The 20,097-nt window shown below is 43.5% G+C and overlaps 1 protein-coding gene across 7 annotated transcripts in view; it reads right to left on the reverse strand.

The window, feature by feature from the left end:
- TENM1 (teneurin transmembrane protein 1) overlaps positions 1 to 20,097 on the reverse strand; it is an 867,710-nt gene that overhangs the window by 14,675 nt on the left and 832,938 nt on the right. For all 7 annotated transcript variants that reach the window (XM_051827786.2, XM_051827790.2, XM_051827788.2 and 4 more), the window contains 3 exons: positions 16,523 to 16,695; positions 15,235 to 15,470; positions 3,328 to 3,624 (listed from right to left, as the gene is read on the reverse strand). In XM_051827786.2, the coding sequence (XP_051683746.1) occupies positions 3,328 to 3,624; positions 15,235 to 15,470; positions 16,523 to 16,695 (706 nt within the window). The remainder of the gene's footprint in view (positions 1 to 3,327; positions 3,625 to 15,234; positions 15,471 to 16,522; positions 16,696 to 20,097) is intronic.

Consider the following 20,097-nt stretch of genomic DNA (forward strand, 5'->3'; position numbering starts at 1 on the left):
CCTGTCCCTGCTACTAGTTAATGTATGACAGTATAGGAAGGGCAAGAAAACTGACAGAAGTAATACCAGATTATTCTGGGGATATAAAGAGAGATGCATTTTAAAGTTTGTGAATTCCTACTTTATAGCACAAGACCCATCACCTTTGTCCCTGCTCTGTCACAGTGAAAGGGTGTGTCGTCAAAGGAAACACAACCTAAATAAGTCACTTGAAACAGTTACACCCATAAATCACATTTTGGCAACTTCAATCTTCTCTCTTATTCCCTCAGAATCACCATTTCCAAGACGTTTAAATTTCCTTCCTTGCCTCTTCTCTCCTCCTCTCCTTGTTGCCTGCCAGCCTTTTGTCCTTTCCTGTTTTGGCCTGCCTTCGAGTGGCAATAAGTGCTAGCTGGCATTTAAAATCTCTAATTGGGTATTCTATATCATTTCATCTAATCATACTTATTCAGTGAATTAGTTATTATCACTGGTAATAATGTTAATAAAATCAATTTCACGATAAATGATTTTTGAAAGTAAAGAACCATTCCATAATGTATTTTGTAGGTTTGGAGTTTTGCATATTAGAACTGCTTAAATTAAGACTATCCTTTTTTTATTAGACAGGTAGAGTTACAGAGAGAGAGAGAGAGAGAGAGAGAGAGAGAGAAAGGTCTTCCTTCCATTGGTTCACTCCTCAAATGGCCTCTATGGCCAGCGCTGCGCCGATCCGAAGCCAGGAGCCAGGTGCTTCCTCCCGGTCTCCCACGCGGGTGCAGGGCCCAAGCACTTAGGCAATCCTCCACTGTCCTCCTGGGCCACAGCAGAGAGCTGGACTGGAAGAGGAGCAACTGAGACTAGAACCCAGAGCCCATATGGGATGCTGGCACCGCAGGCGGAGGATTAGCCATGTGAGCCATGGTGCCGGCCCTAAGACTATACTTTTGATTATAGAACAAATTAGACATGAGGATGGGGACAAAAGTCAACTAAAAGCCATACATAATTTCACTTGTCTCACTGGTCAATAAACTAGTCTTTGGAAGTCACTGGGGTTTTTCATGATACTTTACTTTGGGTCTGTAAGATCTCATTTTCTGCCCACTGTAGATGTTGACAGTCTCACAGAGGTTTTTTTAAAAATTATTGCCAACCAAGTTTCTATAGGAAAGAGAATTCATGTCAAGTTTGCTGCACAGGATTATCTGTTCAAGCAGATCTCAAACTAATCAGCTCATTCAGAAAAGAGAAATGATACAGTATCCTCACTGGTGTCAAGAAGAGCTAAATAACTGAAGTTTTTGGGCTCTTGCTGTACAGGTGGCCTAAAAAAAGTCTTAGAGGCCTAGAGCTGATTTTCCATAGACAGCTCATTGGGTCATATTATGGTGCTAATGAGGTTGGAGTTATATGTTCAAACCCATACATACTCCTAAGGAGTGGTGGCTTCCCTAGTCACACGGAGGACCTGTGGAAGGCTCAGGGCAAACCCATCCTTGTTGCTAGAAAACAAACTTGGCCAATGTTCTGTTAATGATCAGGGGCATGCTTTTCTCATATGAAGGTCTTCAAAATATGCCTTAAACACTTTCTGGAGCCGGCACTGAGGCGTAGCTGGTAAAACCACTGCCTGCAGCACCAATATTCCATATGGGCGCCGGTTTGAGTCCGGGCTGCTCTACTTCTGATCCAGCTCCCTGTTAATGCGCCTGGGGAAGCAGCAGAGGATGGTTCAAGTGCTTAGGCCCCTGCACCCATGGTGGAAACTCAGAAGAGGCTCCTGGCTTCAGCCTGGCCCAGCTCTGGCCATTGCAGCCATTTGGGGAGTGAACCAGCGGATGGAAAATCTCTCCCCCCACCCCGTAACTCTGCCTTTCAAATATTTTTTTAAAAGAAACACTTTGCCTATGCATAAACATCAAGCAATATTTGGATTCAGTTAATGTCATGACAAGTTTGGCACTTTGTCGACATTAGTCATAGGATTTTGCCAATCATTCTAGTTACTGAAATCTCAAAGAGGAAAAACCCAATCTACTAGAGGCAGATTGTCCCAGTAGAGAGGATATATTTTGTAACGAGTAGAACAGCTCCGCATGATTTGGCACAAATAGTGAAATTTCGCCAAGTGAGCTGTGAGCTCTATGACTTTTCCAAGAATGTCTCTGGGTTACCTTGTACTGATTACCCTGGACTCCTCAAGGGAAAGCATTTTTCAGTTTTCACAGAAATTAATTCAAGGCTGCTGAATGCAGTTAAATGTGTAGATTTGGGAAACGAGGCATTATCTTAGGCAATCGCACTGAGATGGCAGATGGACATCAATTACTCAGATTGTCCTCTGGTACTGATCAGGTCAGAACCCATTTTGCTGTGTAGGGGCTGATGTTTGACAAATGGGTCCTGCTGTGGAACGAAAGTCCTCTCTTGCCTGCTCTGAGAAGGCGGAGGCCCAAAGCTCCCATTATAGATTCGAACGCACACAAAAGACTATTCCCAATGAGATCCCACTGCCACCATTCCCTCAGGCTGATTATTTTTGAAAAATAGTTCTTAAATGTATATGACTCCAATTTCACTGACTATCCGAACAATTAGAATTCCATATCCTCGGTATAAGAGGTCCTTCCCCAGAGCTGACATACAATAACACACAGCTTTAGAATTTCCCAGCTATTTTCCCTCAGTCTGCGTTTTCATAATAATAAAGATACCTTTTCAAGAGCATGAACAGCTAAGCACAAATGAGGAGAAAGCTAAGCCATTATCTTGACTTCAGTTTGAAAGAGTACTTGGCAGAGTGTGGGATTAGGGGAAGTTTGCAACTGAATGAAAAACAGCTTATTCTCAGAGGCTCCACTTTTGGGGGGCGGGGTAGGGGAGGCTGTTACTTCTACAGAACAGAGCATCCAGACCAGACTTTTCTCATTCGGACCTTGTTCGATAGTCTCGTCAATATTCTCTCTCAGAAACTTGTAACTAATCGCCCTCCTTCCCCCCACTGCCCAGTACTTTTTTTTTTTTTTTTGACAGAGTGGACAGAGAGAGAGAGAGAAAAAGGTCTTCCTTTGCCGTTGGTTCACCCCCCAATGGCCTCTGCGGCTGGCGCACCGTGCTGATCCGAAGCCAGGAGCCAGATGCTTCCCCTGGTCTCCCATGAGGGTACAGGGCCCAAGCACCTGGGCCATCCTCCACTGCACTCCCTGGCCACAGCAGAGAGCTGACCTGGAAGAGGGGCAACCGGGACAGAATCCGGCGCCCCGACCGGGACTAGAACCCGGGGTGCTGGCGCCGCAAGGCAGAGGATTAGCCTATTGAGCTGCAGTGCCGGCCAGTACTTACCTTTTCCAAGTAGGTGTAGCTCCAGATTTTCCCATCAGCCCAAGTTCTTGAGATGATTTTTCCACTCTGATCATATTCCATTTTTTCATTCCATGTCCCTCTTTGAATAAATGTCACCAATCCCGAGGGTGAATACGTGATATTCACTTCATTATATCTGCTTACTGGAGACCATAGAACAGGTCGCCCAGTCTGGTCATAAAGAATGCGAAGGGTGAATTTTCGATGGTCATCATAGATCTTTCCTGTGCGGGTGATATGATCAAAATCTATGGAGAGCAGGTTTCTGTTATGGGCCTACAAAAGAGAGACAGAAAATACATTTTCAGCTCTGCCTGGTTTCCCCTCATCTAGTGCACCCTCAGTTCTGAGGATGCTCCTGATTGTCCCAGCGATGGGGTCTCTCTCACCTCGGAGTCCTGTGGTTGCATGTTCCTTGGGTGTCACTTGTTCTTTATTCACCCATCAGAGTGGGCACTCCTGGAAGGTCATGGCTATGTCTTCATTCCTGGGAGAGTACCTGTCATCGTCTATCTAGACCTTCAGTGTAGAGGTTGTTGATTATCTTTTGCTCAGCTCAAGCCTCAATTGCATGGCCACAGTTTTTCTTGGTTCTGTGACTTGACTTTATGTGAGTCAGATGCCTATGAGGGAGTGGGGCTTACTTCTCCTTTTTTTTTTACCAGTCAAGTAGCTAGAACATAGGATGGTTTGGCTTAGTTCTAGTTCTAGACTTCTGCATACCAGCATTCCATCTAGGTACCTTGAAACCTTGTAGCTGACACACAGTGAGCCTGATCCAGGGAACCTTGAACAGGATTCCATGAAAGAACTCACAGGTACCTGGCTTTGATTAAATTCTTCTTGGTCCACACAAGATAGCCAAATAATTTTAAATATTTAGTAAAAAAAATTTAAAAATCATCAAAACAATTTTTACCAGATTTTCAAAATAAATGGACTGTTGATCTGATTTTTTTCCACTTTTGAGTTAGTCAGACCCACCAGTAATGTCTGCCATGGCTACCTAATTAGAAAAGACACTACAGAAATGGTTCTTTTGTGTCAGAATGAAAGTTGCTGTTCCTGATTCTGATGGTTAAGGGGGTCAGTCCCTGCTGGCCAGGGTGCTGCAGGAGGCTTTGGGGAAGAGGAGGGTTTTGGAGCAGGGGTAGCAGGATCAGAGAAGGGCTTTGCAAATTGCATTTTATTTAATTTAGGTCAGCTCAGTTTAGCTAAGTTTTAGGTTTTTTTTTTTTTTAAACTTTTATTTAATGCATATAAATTTCCAAAGTACGACTTATGGATTACAATGGCTTCCCCCCCATACCGTCCCTCCCACCCACAACCCTCCCCTTTCCCACTCCCTCTCCCCTTCCATTCACATCAAGATTCATTTTCGATTATCTTAATATACAGAAGATCAGCTTAGTATACATTAAGTATGGATTTCAACAGTTTGCTCCCACACAGAAACATAAAGTGAAAAATAATAGATGATTTTTTTAAATGATGATGAAATCAGAGCAGACCTATTGTCATGTTTAATCCCAGTGAGAGTCAAGTTGGGAATTGAGTTTTTATTATAACTCTTTATTTTGAAGTAGCCTGACTCACAAGAAGTTGCAAAAAATGGTAGAGGTCCCCTGTAACCTTCACCCAGATTTCAGGGGGCAGACTTCTGATTTGGGTGGAGGGGGTCCAAGCAGATTGGGCAGGAACCAAGGCAAGAATGAAAAAGCAGAGACTTTGAGAGGTGTAAATAGCAGTAACCAGAGCGAGGAGACGTTTAGCTAGTTACTTGTCTATGCACCACTCATCTCTTCTATCTGGTTTCTTAGTTTTCTCATCTGTGAAATGTGAGCGATATTACTACTTTGTACCACAGACCTTCGTGGAAGAATTAAATTAAATGACACATGCAGGTACTCAGTAAACTGTGAAACAGCATTAGTTATTATTTCTACAATACAGGGAACACTTTACCCATTTTATTTAAACTTGTGACTAGGCCCATATGTCAGATTCCAAGGTGATTGTAGCATAGTGTACTAGATTTTTATCTGGAAGAATTGTCAGCATGATCCCAAGCAGGAGGTTAAATATCTGGTTTAGTGAGGGAGGGGAAAAAAGCCAATGTGACGGTTTGGCTACATTGTTCACAGTTGGACTAAATCTATCTACTATCTATTTAATCAAAATAGCTCTTTACTGGCTATATTTCATCAAAATAGCTGTTTAATAGCTAGATGTAATCAAAACTTTCAGATGTTGTGGTCAAAAATTCCTTTACGTATTTGACAGTGGCAGACTGCATCTCCAGAAAGTTGCACATAAGCACACACGTGAACATTTTTGGTAAATCTGGGGGTTGGGGGGGTGGGAGGGTGGAAGTTCTGAACTTCAAGGGATCTCCAGGGTCCAAGTGCAAACATCTCTGTTCAGAAAGTTTTTAATCTTTACTGGCTTGGAGGACTTCAAAATTCAGCCCTGTCATATCAGACCCTTCTTTTGCTCAGTGATATTGTGTACTTTGTGGGGTTTTTTTAATGTTTATTTTTCATCTGCTTGAAAGGCAGAGTGACAGGAGGGAGGGAGGGGGAGAGAGAGGGATAGAAAATCTTCCATCTGCTGGTTCATTCCCCAAATGGCCACAACAGCCTGGCTGGGGCTACACTAATGCCTGAAATTCAGAACTCAGTCTAGGGTTCCCAGGTGGGTGGCAGGGACCCAAGTGCTTGAACTTGTACCTGCCTCCCAGGATGCATATTAGGAGAAAGCTGGAATTGGAAGCAGAAGTACAAGCATTCAGACTGGCACACTGACATAGGATGTGTGCCCTGCAAGCAACAGCTTAACCTACTGAGCATAAGGCCCACCCTCATTTTGCTTACTAAAATAACCTCCTCCACCTCCCGCTCCCCAATTATAAAAGTGATAGATTTTTTATTGCATAAAAATTGGAAAATACAGAAGTGTACAAAGAAAATAATTACTTGTAATCTCACCTGCCAATGAGAACTACTGTGAACACTTTGCTGAGTTTTGTTCCAAATATTTTTTGTATAATCTCTGTTCAGACATTTAAAGTAGGATTGTACTTAAACTTCTATGTCTCGTTTTTCCAGCTGTTTTATCTTCAGCAGTCCTCATGTTATTAAATATTCTTAAACTATTGCTTTTAATGGCAGTATATATCTTACCACGTAATAAATATTATCCATTCTTCTATTGTTGGCAATTAGAATTTTTCCCATTTTTCTTTCATGTCTTTTTTTGTACCTTTTTGTAAATAAATATTTGCTTAATATGGAATCCTCTGAGTGAAATTACTGGGTCAAATGAGAAGAGCCTATGAAGAGACTCTGGATGCAACTTTTTTTTTAGCAGTACCTTTTTATGGGGTACAGTGCGGTATTTCAACACATAAACATAGCATAAACCGATCAAACCAGGCAAGGAACGTGAGAGAGTATAGTGCAGAGGCTACACAAATTCACACACCCATTAACTAGTAGTGGGAGAGCCCGCCTCATTCCAGTGTTAGTAGAATTGAAAATTATCCTTGTTAGCAACCTTTTCCCAATATCAAGGTAGGAAAATGCTGTGTCACTGCAGCTGAAATGTGCATTTCTTAGATTACCGGTGAGGTTGAACCCTTTCTGCTATCTATTTGCCACGTCTGTGTCTCCTGTGAATTGTCTGCTCATGACATTGGCCTGTCTTTCTACTGGGGTGTGGCACTTCGCTTTTTACACTCCTTTGGATTTCGGTTTCTTCACCAGTCAGCTGAAGCTAATGAGATTTGCCTTTAATTTTGAATTTCTGCCAAAAAAGGACCTATCAAATATTCCATGCTATGAATTCTATCCAGAAAACTTGTGATTACATACTCCAATTATTTGGGGAGACGTGCTGTGAGTCTCAGGGGTAGGTTTAATTCAAGGAATAGAGCCACAGATTGCGAATCATGACTGTTCAAACCATCTGTAGCCAACGTGTGCAGCGTTGAATTGCATAAATATACAGTCACCTGCTGTGATTGCCTAAAAGGTGACAGAGAAGCACATATTTCCTGTCTTTGGATATGCAGGGCTTGGAAGCCTATAGGAGAGCAGGTGTTCTTTCTTCAACTACCCTTCCTGTGGTTTTATAGCCACGGATCTCCAACTGTAATACCATTCCTTTACAATAGCCGTGAAATACCCGTGGACTCCCAGGGACAGTTGTAACCATTACAATTTATGTTAGAATGATAGTTAAAGAGCCAAAGTAGCAAGTGATTTCCAGTTCAACTAAATTTGTGGTTTTATGTGTCTGATAGATTAAGTTTACTACTCAAGAACACATTTCTTAATAAAGTCATTGCTGCTACCCAAAAGGGGATCACTGTTTAAAATCCACTACAAACCAAGCAGAAGAAAACTCTAATGTTTTTTCTCTGCCTGTCGGGACTTCTTCAGCCAGGCATCTCTATTTCTGGATAATGCACCCTGATATTTGAGGCAGGTGAGGTGCTTGTTTCAAAGTCAACTTTGGAAGCTAATGCAAAATTCAGCTCTGAGCTAAAAGAGGATGAGGGAGTAAAAAAAGGCCACAGGTTCCCTTGAGTCTCCTGTGGAAACCATGTGTGAGAAGCCTGGGAAGGAAAATGCTTTCCCAGGTGAGCTCTCCCAACCTGCCGCTTGACTGCCTCCGTGGTGTGAATGAGAAGTAGGTGGAACACCGCTGTCTGCTGGGGTCATGGGCAAGGTTGGGAAAGCTCCATAGATGTGCTTGCTTTCCTAAAAGCAGGGGTCGGCGCTGTAGCGTAGCAGGTAAAGCTGCCGCCTGCAGTGCTGGCATCCCATATGGGCGCCGGTTCCAGTCCCAGCTGCTCCATTTCCCATCCAGCTCTCTGCCGTGGCTTGGGAAAGCAGTAGAAAATGGCCCAAGTGCTTGGGCCCCTGCACCCGCGTGGGAGACCCGGAAGAAGCTCCGGGCTCCTGGCTTCTGATCGGCGCAGTGCGGCCATCTAGAGGGGACTGAGCCAGCAGATGGATGACCTCTCTCTGCCTCTCCTTCTCACTCTGTGCAACTCTTTCACATTAATTCATTAATTAAAAAAAGCCAATAGCGCTCGAACTAAGTGTGAGCCAACAATCCTTATTTCCACTCTTTTTCCAGTCTATACAAATCTGAAACAGGGGGGAAAGAAAAAGGACAGGAATTTGGGAATAGCTTTGCTATTCAAGTTTCACAACTGATAAGCTGGGTTGTTGTGGTAAGACAGCTGGACTTGCTGATTTTTTTTAATAGGGGAAGACACAGCTATGTCGTAGTTTATCTTTTGGTTTCCTTTTTTTTCCCCTACTGTATTAAGGAGCAGTGAGAAGGCCTTGCTGTGTGTCCATAGTTGGGCCAGAGAGGAAAGAGGGAAGAATGTGTCCTGGTGAGCTGGAGACAGTGTTGCAGCATAAATGGGAGTGCCTGTGGAAGGTGGGTAGGGGAGAGGCTCCAAAGGCAAGTGTCTTCTGCCTGCCCTCAGAGCCCTTTCCTGATCTTTCCCAGGGGTTTGTATTTTAATTGTTCAGGACAAGGTCCTCTGAACCCTTCCAATTTGAGGTTCATTCAATTAGTAGGATAACGCTACGTTAGGTTGTTCTAATGGCGATTGCTGACATTTGACTTTGTTTTGGCCTACACAAAGGGCAATTTGCTATGGTTCAGCCTACACACACACACACACACACACAACACATTCATGTGTGGAACTGAGCTACGCTCACAGCAGTTGATTTTCTTTCCTCTTCGAGGAGCAGAGGCTGAATTCTCAAGGACACTGTCGAGCATTTCAGCTCACGGTACAACTGACTTACCTGTTTAATTTTTGCTGAAGAAGTCGGAAGATGAATAAGTGAGAGGGGCCAAATAGCCACCTTGGAGTTTGGAAGGTACACGGCATTTAATTTTCATGAAGTTAAGAGAATGGATAGGAAAGTCACAGCTGATTTTAAAGTAGCACACGCTAGGCTGCTCCCACTAGTTCTAAGGTAATTAGTATGTGATACCTCCACATTGACAATCCAAATCTTGGGTCTGCTTTTATTTCATAGAGTTGCTGACAAACGAACAGGGCATTTATTTAGTATTAGCCCCCTCTCCCTTACATTTTAGCTGGAATTTCCTGTTTCTTTTCTTTTACTCCTACGATAACTCTCTTTACATCAGCAGCTCACAAAACTGTTGCACCAGAAGGGTTCTTAGGAAATGGGCTATTGAGTCAGTTAGGGTTCACATCCTGTAATCACCAGTCACTAGCTGTGTGACCTCTCTGTGCCTGTTTCTTCATCTGTAACATGGGAAGGATAATAACAAACCCTAACCCTAACCCTAACCCTAACCCTAATAACAAACTTACCTGACAAGGTGTTATAATTGTAAATGCATTCATCATGGCGCTACACAGAACAAGGTCTCCCTGTGTGTTAGTTGCTATTACTATGCTTAATGGTAATAGTACAAGTCACAGAGAGTACACAATCCATTTCCCTTATTTTGCAGAAGAAAAAAGTGCAGAACTATGAGTATAGCAGTTTGTCCTCAAAATCTTACTCATTATTCTACTCACCTGAATTGGGCCAAACCATTTATCTTGGACACTTTCCCCCTTAGATGAACTTTAAATACTTTCATGTTGATTATTGTTATGTGCTACCATACAACATATATATTAAAAACTTTTAGAACAAATCATTAATGCTTATATATAGGTGAAACAATGGGTAGAATGACACACTTTCTAATTATCCTGGCCTTGATCTAAGATGAACAAACAGAATAGTTGCTATGATTTGAAGGCCTTCAAGAATTCTTTGACCCAAAATGCCAATACTGCCGAAGTAGCATTGATGCTGTAAGTTCTGTGTTTCGATGTGACTCCTTAGGGATAGCAGTACTGCTCTTTGGGACTGAAATATACACCTACATATATACCTATGTATATTTATCCAAGAGGCAGCCACACACCCAGAGAGAGAGAGACAGCGAGAGAGCTAGAGCACTCTTAACCACTGGTTCACTCCTCAAATGCCTACACCAGTCCCAGGCCCAGACTGGGGCCATCACTGCTGCCTCTGAGGGTCTGTGCTGCCAGGATGCTAGAAGCAGGACATGGATGTCTTAAACAGCATCTTAACCACTAGGCCAAACACTTCCTCTGATATATTTGTAAAACGGGTTAATCTGGATTTTCCTAAAATGAGTGCCTCTAATGAACCCAGGGAGAAGGAAGTTAATGAGAACTCCAACTGGGAGCACCCTGGAGCTCAGGGCCCTGTCAACAAAGGCACTTCATGGGGCCGGTGCCGTGTCTCACATGGTTAATCCTCTGCCTGTGGTGCCAGCATCCCATATGGGTGCCAGTTCTAGTCCCGGCCGCTTCTCTTCTGGTCTGGCTCTCTGCTGTGGCCCAGGAAGGCAGTGGAGGATGGCCCAAGTGCTTGGGCCCTGCACCCGCATGGGAGACCAGGAGGAAGCACCTGGCTCCTGGCTTTGGATGGGTGCAGCACCGGACGTGGCGACCATTTGGGGGGTGAACCAACGGAAGGAAGACCTTTCTCTTTCTCTCTCTCTCTCTCTCTCTCTCTCTCTCACCGTCTATAACTCTACCTGTCAAATAAAAATATTTTTAAAAAAAGGTACTTTGTGAGGCTAGAAGGAAATGCTGGAACTCCCTCAGCTGCCCCCCAGTTCCCCATCCTTTGTCAGCCTGAAGCTCTAAGCTTCAAGTAGACTTACTTCTCCTTTAGAGCTCAGCTCACATATGAATGTTCACATGTTGCATTCAAAAACTGACCTACCCTATTCTCACTTATCTTTGAGCAGAGAAAAAAAAAATCAACTGTGAGGGTTTTCGATTAGTCCTTGCTTCATTTTGCTTATAAACACATAATCATGTTACTTGATTTTATGACTTTGGTTTGAAGTGCTAAGCTTCCTCCATTTTTTTTTTCTTTTTAATAAAGAAGACTGCAGTTCCGGGGTTTTGCTGTAACCTTACAACTCAGTCTGTGAAATCTCATAAAGAGCTCTGGGACTCAATGCAGGGATAAGTATCATATGACAACATTATTATCCATGGCCACAGCAAGGTGCAATCTGGATGTAGTTCCTAAACCAGTTTGCTTTTGGTGAATGTCCAATTCTTTTACAATTGCCTCTATTGTTATCTGCACTCTAATTTCTCTACTGTCCAGGGAAATGTATTTATGGGGACAGATTGATGCAGCAGATGAAGAGATACATGGACGGGATGTGAAAGTACTTTGCAAGGAAGATGATTCAAACACAACTCAGGTTGGGGGGAAATGGATTTTTAAAATAAATGAAATTTCAGGATGTTAATGTGATGTATTTCACTTAATGGGGCAGGTGAAGGATGGCCCAGAAGTAACAAATCCCCTGGCTCTTCAGGCTGAGCAGGGTATCCTGTTTCCTAACAGTTTGCCTCCCTCCCCTTGAAGAGGACCCTGACTTTTTGTGGAAAAAAAAAAGTCACTGATCATTAAAGAAAAGCAACTCTTGTTGCTTTGCCTCCAAAGACAGGTCTATTCCTTTCTGATTTTTTTTTCTTTTCAGTTAGAAGATCTGCAGTAGGTGTGATCAGATTTTTGGAACACTTGACATCCATCATTTTACCCAATGGGCCTTTAAATGAACCTGTCACTTTGTGCCTGGACAATTAATGCTTTATAGTCCGCTGCCTGAGCATGTTTGCAAATTACAACCACACTTTTGTGTGGATTTTCAAAGAGGAGCCCTATGTCTCATGGTTCCACAGAGCTTCTGTGTTGGGTGACTTTCTGAAATCCTGTCTCAGCGGCTCTGGCAATCCCACCTGCCCTCATTTCAGAATGGCTGCTGCGGCAGGAGAAATAAATGGTTCATTCCCAGGTCCCGAGGTAGTTGAGGACGTTACACATATGCTCTCAAACGTCACTGCATATGTGGCCCAGAAGGAAGGAAAGTTGTTGTCAGCTTGACCCTTGAAAGCTACCTGAAGTGAAAGGACACGTCTTTGAAATAATAAAGTCAGTGGGGAAAGAGAATTTGCTTTTTCAAAACAGGAACTTGGGGTGTGGTACAGTGGGTTAAAGCTGCTGCTTGGAATGTCCACATCCCATATTGGAATGCCTGGGATTGAGTCCAACCAAGCTTCCTGCTAATGTGCATCCTGGGAGGCAGCAGGTGGTGGCCCAAGCACTTGGGTTCCTGCTACCCACTTAAGAGACCCAGACGGAGTTCTGTGCTCCTGGCTTTGGCCTGGTTCAGCCCTGGTTGTTGCAGGCATTTGAAGAGAAGACCAATGGATAGAAGATTCTTTCTCTCATTCTATCTCTCTCATTCATTCATTCTCTCTCTCTCTCTCTCTCCTCTCTTTCATAAAAATAAAAATCAACATTGAAAGAAAACTGGATTCTGAATAGCCTCTTAGGAGCATATTCATTCCATTAAATTGGGTATACCTAATCTGGGCAAACTGAAACAGTGATATAAAGAAAAATCCCTAAGACTGAGGCGATCAGGCAAGAATTAGTCAGTTAAACAGCCTTCCTCCTCCAGGCTTTCCCTGCCTGGAGGCCAGCCAGTTGTCCTGTACCATCCACACCTGCCAGTACATTAGAGTCGATTATTTGTCTCTTTTTGTCAGCATTAAAACAAGGAGTCAGGCCCTGCCACGGTGGCTTCACTGAGTGGGGCAATGATTTATAGATTAATTATTTTAAGGAACAAGGCAGCACAGCATGATGCAGTGGAAAGAGTGCTGTGCTGGGCAAAGACCTGTGTTTCAGCCTTGGCTCTGTTTCTTTATAGCTGTTTGACTTTGGGCAAATCACTTAACCTCTCTGGGCCTTAGTCTCTGTCTCTGTAAATTGGGAACAAAAATTGATGGTTGTGCTGATCAGATAAAGTCCTGGCAATGAAAACGCTTTGTTTACTCTAAGGCACTAAACATACATAAAGTATGATCATGGTTATTAGATTTCTAAGGACATGCACAGTAACACACCTAGCCAATAAGGAGCTCCATCCTTCAGTCCCAAGACCTCTGGGACTAGCTTTCAAGTCACACAGAGGAGAAGGTCATGAATTTGTTGTCCTTATAAACCACTCCCTAATCCACACTCAACTCTATTACAATATGGGAAATGGGTCTAGTGATAATTAGTATTAAGTAAGCACTTAACTCTTTCATGACCATTAGTTTCTCAACATTAAAAACAAGTTGGGCTATGGGGTGCAAATTAATTTATAGTTTCCCTCCATTATCCATACTTATAAAGAGGACAAGACAGGGTTTTATAGAATATGGAGAATCCCAAGGTCACATAGTATAGGGCGAGTTATCCTAAAGAATGGAAAATCTCAAGGTCACACACCATAAGATTTGGTTCATAATGTTTGATTGAGATTCTAAGCTGCAAGAGGGGCTAAAAATCACTTTTTCAATATAAATTTTCTGTGGTGAATCCATGATGTTGATAACCCATACGTAAATAAATTTCTTTTCCAGTACTACATTTTCATGTCACAAGTGGAAAAAAAAGGCATTTCTTAAGCCAGTTGTAAAACTGAGTATCAAAGCCAGCTCATCTAAGTTCCTTATCCAGGGTTTTACACACAAGACCCCATTCCTCAAAGGACTTGTATGAAAATCCTTACTGCTATCCACATGGAGACCTTTGACTACTTGGACTGGGATCACTTCTCAATTCAGTGGCATATCTGGTAAATATTCTGTTAGAGGCTGGTCAGTTGAATCAAAACGTACAAACTACCTTGTGCACATAGACAACTACAGTGGTTGCTACAAAAACACTGAATTCTGTGTCTATGGGTCACCAGTAGAACTGATTGAACCTGAGCACAGTTGTAGATTATTTTGTCCAGATGCAGTCACGTGACTAGTTTGTGTGTTTCTCCTTGGGACTGGGTGGTCGTTGGCTGTTGCATGCATTGCCAAAGCCTTAAGATAACCAAATTTTTACTGTGAGTGAAGGCCATGCAAGCAGCTCTGGTATCCCAGGTGTAGTATGGGAGCTCTAAGCAGGTCTGGCCTCAATAGTGAGTGAATGCTTCTTGTAGGTTGGCAGTTGCTCTGGGGCTGATACTGAAGTTACTATATTTGGAAAGTTGGTCATGTCATCAGTTAATGTTCAAGGAGGGACGGGTAGTCAAAGTGCTGTGGTGTCTGTCAGCATTGTGTACTGCAGGAAAGCAATTTTGACAGAGATCTCTGGTGAACTGTGGCAAAAGGTGCTTGGGAAGGACCTGAAATCTCCCAAATCTTTACTTCTCGCCAGGCAGCTCCCTCTGAGTCCCCCAGCCCAATCTCACAATTAAGCCTGGACTCTTTTGGCCCTTAATGTTTTCATTGAAATGATATCATTCACTTTTTTTTTTCTTTTCATTTTGCCTTGGGGCAAGTATTGCCTTAAGTCTCATGTCCGTCTGTGTGTACCTGACTGGTCTTTTCCAGTTTCTACCCAAGAGCGGGGATGCCTGGGTCAACCCACTAGGCCCGAGAAGCAACCCCAGGGCATGCTGGGAGGGATACACTAGAGGGCTTCCTGACTAAACATATTTCGCCAGCTAGACTTTCTTGGTGCCTGAAATTGCTACTATTACAGCACTTTAGCTGGCTAATGACAAAGAAAGCTCCTATTAGAATGTTCATTTAAGGATACCGAACCATTATCGGCCATTAGCATCCTCTCTTGAATTAGTATATCATATAAGCTAGTCAGTCACCTAGAAAAGTGGTGGAGAAACAGGACTTCTGATTAGGGAGGCTCTGCAGTTAAAACAACACCACAACGGCAGAAGGCATACACGGTCTAGATGCTACGGAAGGTCAAGCCTTACCCTCAGCCTCCTCTCGAAAGCTGAAACGTTGCCTTTGCTTTGCTCCTTCCTCTGCCGCCATTCGATGAGGTTTGCATTGTGCTCTCCAGGCAGTGAGATGTTGCATTTGCCCAGGGTGGGGTTGACTGCGCCGGCCAGGATGTGGGGTTCTGAGCTGAGGCTGATCTCCATCCCGCTGGCAAAGGTGACTCGGAGGGATCCATCTGGACTCACCCGATAGGTACTTTGAGTATTTTCTGTCGACAAAAGAATGCAGACGGAAGGGGGGGGCAGAGAAGGGGAAGCGGAAACAGGGGAGAGGCAAGTTCAGCTTTAGGAGGCATGTTTGGGGAAGGCTGAGCAGGTGGGGCGTTGTGGATCGAATCGCTTTCTGGGCTAGACAGGCGGATGCGCTCTGCCCATTTGGGCAGGTCCTGTTATTTTCCCAGCTGGATAAAAGACTCCTGTGTAACACCGCAGGCTGTTTTGTTTGGTTTTCATCCGTAGAGGATTCTCTCTCAAACGCCCTCTCTGACTTGTTGGCTCAGCCTCCTCAGTTGGATATGTGGGGAACAAGAATGGGAGGAGCAGGAAGCTCAACTCAGCATCCTTACCACCTGGGGACACCATCCCCGTCACTGTACCCTACAACATGATAGCACTGACAAAAGTTGGCTCTGTTCCTCCCAGACTGCTGGCCCGCCACTTAATGACAGAATGAGTCCTTAATGGCTGGGCAAGAGAGAAAGCCATTTCTTTTTCTCACTTCCCCTCCAGCGTCTAAGACAGTCCTTCCCAATCCTATCTTACTTCCCTCTCTCCCTCCTTCCTCCTTTGCTTCTTCCATTCTTTCTTAGCTCAGTCTCTTTGAAGGGAATGCACTTTTGGTTCTGTTACTTCATTACTATTCCTGCTTGTGGTGTATCCTAATGAATACTTCTTATTCACCCGTGTCAGCATTGCTCTAGAACGCTAAGCTCCGATAGGGTGCACACTCCATTTTTTTTTTCAGACAGCCTCGTCAGGCACAGAGAACTTTACAAACAGCTGGGCTGTAGGAAATGACTTGGTGGAAAAGCGGACATGGTGGGGATTTCACCTCATAACTGCCAGAGATGTGGCCCAAGGGTGAACGTGAACTTGTGGAAGGTGTGAATCTGTCTGGCCTTCAGCCTTCATAGCTGGAACATAGGGGAGAAGAATCCAGTTTCTCAGCAACAGGTGGGCTCTATCTATTAATGGTGTGTGTGGCTTTGAGGTGACATGATAAGACATGTGCTGTCATAGGTGAAGTTGGAAACATTCTTACCTTGTTTTAAAATATATATGGTACTGGTTGCTGTCAAGTTGGTTGACATGAGGACATTTTCACGGTTGGAAGTGTCTAGCTCCACCTTGGTCAGTTTCTCCAGATCACTGTGGAAGCTGCTGACCTCTCCAGTGGGAAATGTTGCATTGGTCAGATGTCCCTCGGGGTCATACCTGAGCAATGTACCCAATCACAGTTTTGAAACCTCTTGGCATGGATTACAGGCCTTTGCAAAAATAAAAATCGCTTGCAGCTAATACAGTTTAACTTTGAGTGATAAGAAGTATTATTAACCTTGTTCAATAAGAAGAAAAAGGTCAGAGAGATGATTAATCAAACGAAGGTATTTTTTGCAGCTTCTGAATTCTTGATGACTTCCTTGAGCTGTGCTGTTTTACAGAAAAAATATATCTGGTAATGAATCACCAGGGTGGAAAACTGATTTATGAATCATGTCCTGCTGTGTGCAATGTTGCAAGGAGGCCTCCGCTTGCAATTTGGGTTGATCCCATTAGATGTGATGGATTACAAAATCCAGCAGAGGGTGCTGTTGTCAAAGGGAAAGGAGACACAAAGGGGCCCTCAAAGCCTGAACAGGCCAGTACACTGACTTTGCATTGCGATGGGAAAATTATAATTTGCTGCAGTTTAAGTTGCCAAATTTGAAATGAATGAATCATTCTTCCACCAAAATGAACAAGCACACAGGATAATGGGAATGTGTTCATTAAAACATTCTGGAGCCCCCTGATCTTGGTGTCACTTAAATTCTTTTTATATTTTTAGAGTATAGTGCATGATGTTTCGTAATTTGCCTATATGAGTAAGAGACAAAAGAAATAATAATTACCTGGGATAATAGGCAGTAGTCTATATCTAGAAATACAGTGTAGTGATTTTGTTTTTTCTTTTTCTTTAAAAAAGTCAAAATGGTTGGCAATCTTACTGTCCTCCAAATGGAAACTGCTTCCCTGAAGGCTTTTGATGTGGAGCTATTCTTTCATTGCCAATAGAACCATGAAAATAAACACTTCATTAAAAGTAAAGACATGCACTTGGAAACCCATTACTGTTTTCTTTTCAAGTTGCAAATTACAAAATATTTAAGCACGTTTATTTGATTTTAAAATGTTAAACAATTATATTCTTTTTGCCCAAACTGATTAGCATATAGCCTCACTTGTGGGGTCCTCAATGGTGGAGTCTGGCTCTCACTATCCCTTCCCCTAATAATTGTGCAAAACAGTAATCCACTGTTAATCCACTAAGTTTTGAAGAACTTGGTCTGGGTGGTTGCTCAAATTTTACAACCTATGCCAGTCTTGGCAGGCTTGGAAGAAGCAATTGTACCATATTTTATGAGACAGAACTGACCTTGAGGCTATAAATAAGGCTGCGTCAAGTTTTAGTTCTGTGTGTACACACGTGGATGGGCACACACTCATGGAAGCAATTCAGTCAGTCATGTATGGGAATAAAAAGAATCAAATCGGTCATTTGACATCACAGACTGGCTACTGGCTAAATCCTCGGTGTTTGAGTATTCTCTTGGTTTAATGAATTTCAATCAAAATGGTCAGTGTTGCTAGCATGCCGCCAAGGACTCACGATTAAAGAAGGGCTGAAGGGTGTGGTTTTGGCCTCTGGTTAATGGCTAGATCCTTCCCTCTGCCCAGCCTGTTTGTCTATGGTCTGCCTCTGGGGTTCTGTGGCTGCAAAAAGTAGGCGCCTGGCAGGACAGGAGCATGGAAAGGCCTGAATGTCAGTATGGCCCCTACCTTGTCTGCCTGGTCTGCTTTCTAGTCTAGTCCAGTACAAAGTCTAGTCTTTGAACTCCCAAGGTACCGACCTGCTTTTCCCTGCAGGGAGGAGTTTCTTGGCAGCAGACAGAGAAAAAGCCTTGCCTTCCTCATCAGAGAGATTACTGCTCCCACAGCCTGGAATATGCAGGTAGTTTCTCTCTGTTGCGCATTTAGCACCAGCAACTCTGTTGCTTTCCCTGTCCTGATTTCTAAGGGGTTTCCTCAACCCTTGGCGACATCACTCTTCATCATTCCCCAAGGAAATGCAGGTAAGACACCATGGATGCAGTTGCTGATGGACTTCCCAGCTTGGGGGCCGTTTCCTTTTTTTTCCCCAATCACACAGCTCCTCGTTTGAAAGATTTCCAATAAAGGGGACAGCTGTGGCTGCATCCACTCCTCAGTGCAAGATGACAGTCAGATACCAATTAGCAAAGGCCTGTAAATATATTTTATTTTTGAACCCAGCTAGCAAACACTTTTTAAGCTAAGATATGGGTGCTCCTTGTCTGAAATGCATTTAAAGGCTTATTCCTATAAGCACAGGCGTGCCCCCATATACTCTGGCCCTGTTTCTAGGCCCTAAATCAACAACAGTACATTTGGAGAGGAAAGCTCAGGAGTCCTGTGTGAGACTGTAATTACCCAGAGAGATCCATCTGGGAGGCTGCTGCCTGGTCCTTTTCTGGCAAAGGGTGCATTGGTGTTGGCAATTTGGTATCACTTCCCACATGTCTGTCCACTTGCTGTATAGCTACAAAATTACATTGCCTCCTTTCCTTTCTGTGGCGGATAGGCATCTTATTTAAAGTGTACAATGGAGTGTAACTGTATCATAAGCAAAGCATCCCATCCCCCAAAGCACTCATGCACCCCAGTTCTGCTCGTCACAGTCACAGCGGTCACACTTGATGCAGTCTGCACTGTGGTGTTTCTCATTTGTATGGCCTTGGATCAAATATACAAGCCCACTTCTGTTTTGTGGAATCATTTCCAAAGGAAGAGTGATAGGCAGATGTACACATGAGTGGATAATTCCCACAAGTTTGGAAGGAGTGCTCAAAGAGGATAAGAAATAAAGGGAGCCTTTGATTTCCTATGGCTTGTTTGAGTTATTCACCCCCCTCCCCTCCCACTGCCATCACAGGGGAATGCATCCTTCCAGACTGAATGTCAAAGAAACAAGTTTAATCAAAATCTCTTATGCTATGTGTTTCCCTTTGGCACAGAGAGCACAAGCCAATATGCTCCAACTGATCCCCTCAGGCCACAACACAGGGGCAACCCCTCTTCCTCCCAGGCAAGGGCATGACACTCGCCTAACCAGGTGCACAGATCCTGATTGGCGCATCAAGTCATCAGGCAATGCCTGTTGCCTTTATAATCATCAGAAGTGGGTACATGGGTACAGTTAACAGAGATTTGCCATCCAATTGTCACTTCCTGTCCTGCTTTTACTACAGCTGTCTATTGTGTGTGTGTGTGGGGGGGTCCCCACAGTGACATATTGCGTGAACTTACCCTTTTGCTCAGTACCACCATGATAGACTTTGTGTACATGAACTTGTGTGTGTGTGTGTGCATGTGTGTGTGTGTGCATTTGTGTACACTGGTGAAGCTAAGGAAGTATCTGTAAAGGAAATTCACAATTCATTCCTGTCTTTGAGGAGCATATAGATTAGTTGAGGAGATGATAATTTACACATTATTAAAAATATGTTTGGTCTGGCAGTTTCTCATAGGGATAGCTTGCTTTTTCCTTTGAGGACAATT

Source organism: Oryctolagus cuniculus, chromosome X (assembly GCF_964237555.1).
Source record: "Oryctolagus cuniculus chromosome X, mOryCun1.1, whole genome shotgun sequence".
Classification (NCBI taxonomy): Eukaryota; Metazoa; Chordata; class Mammalia; order Lagomorpha; family Leporidae; genus Oryctolagus; species Oryctolagus cuniculus.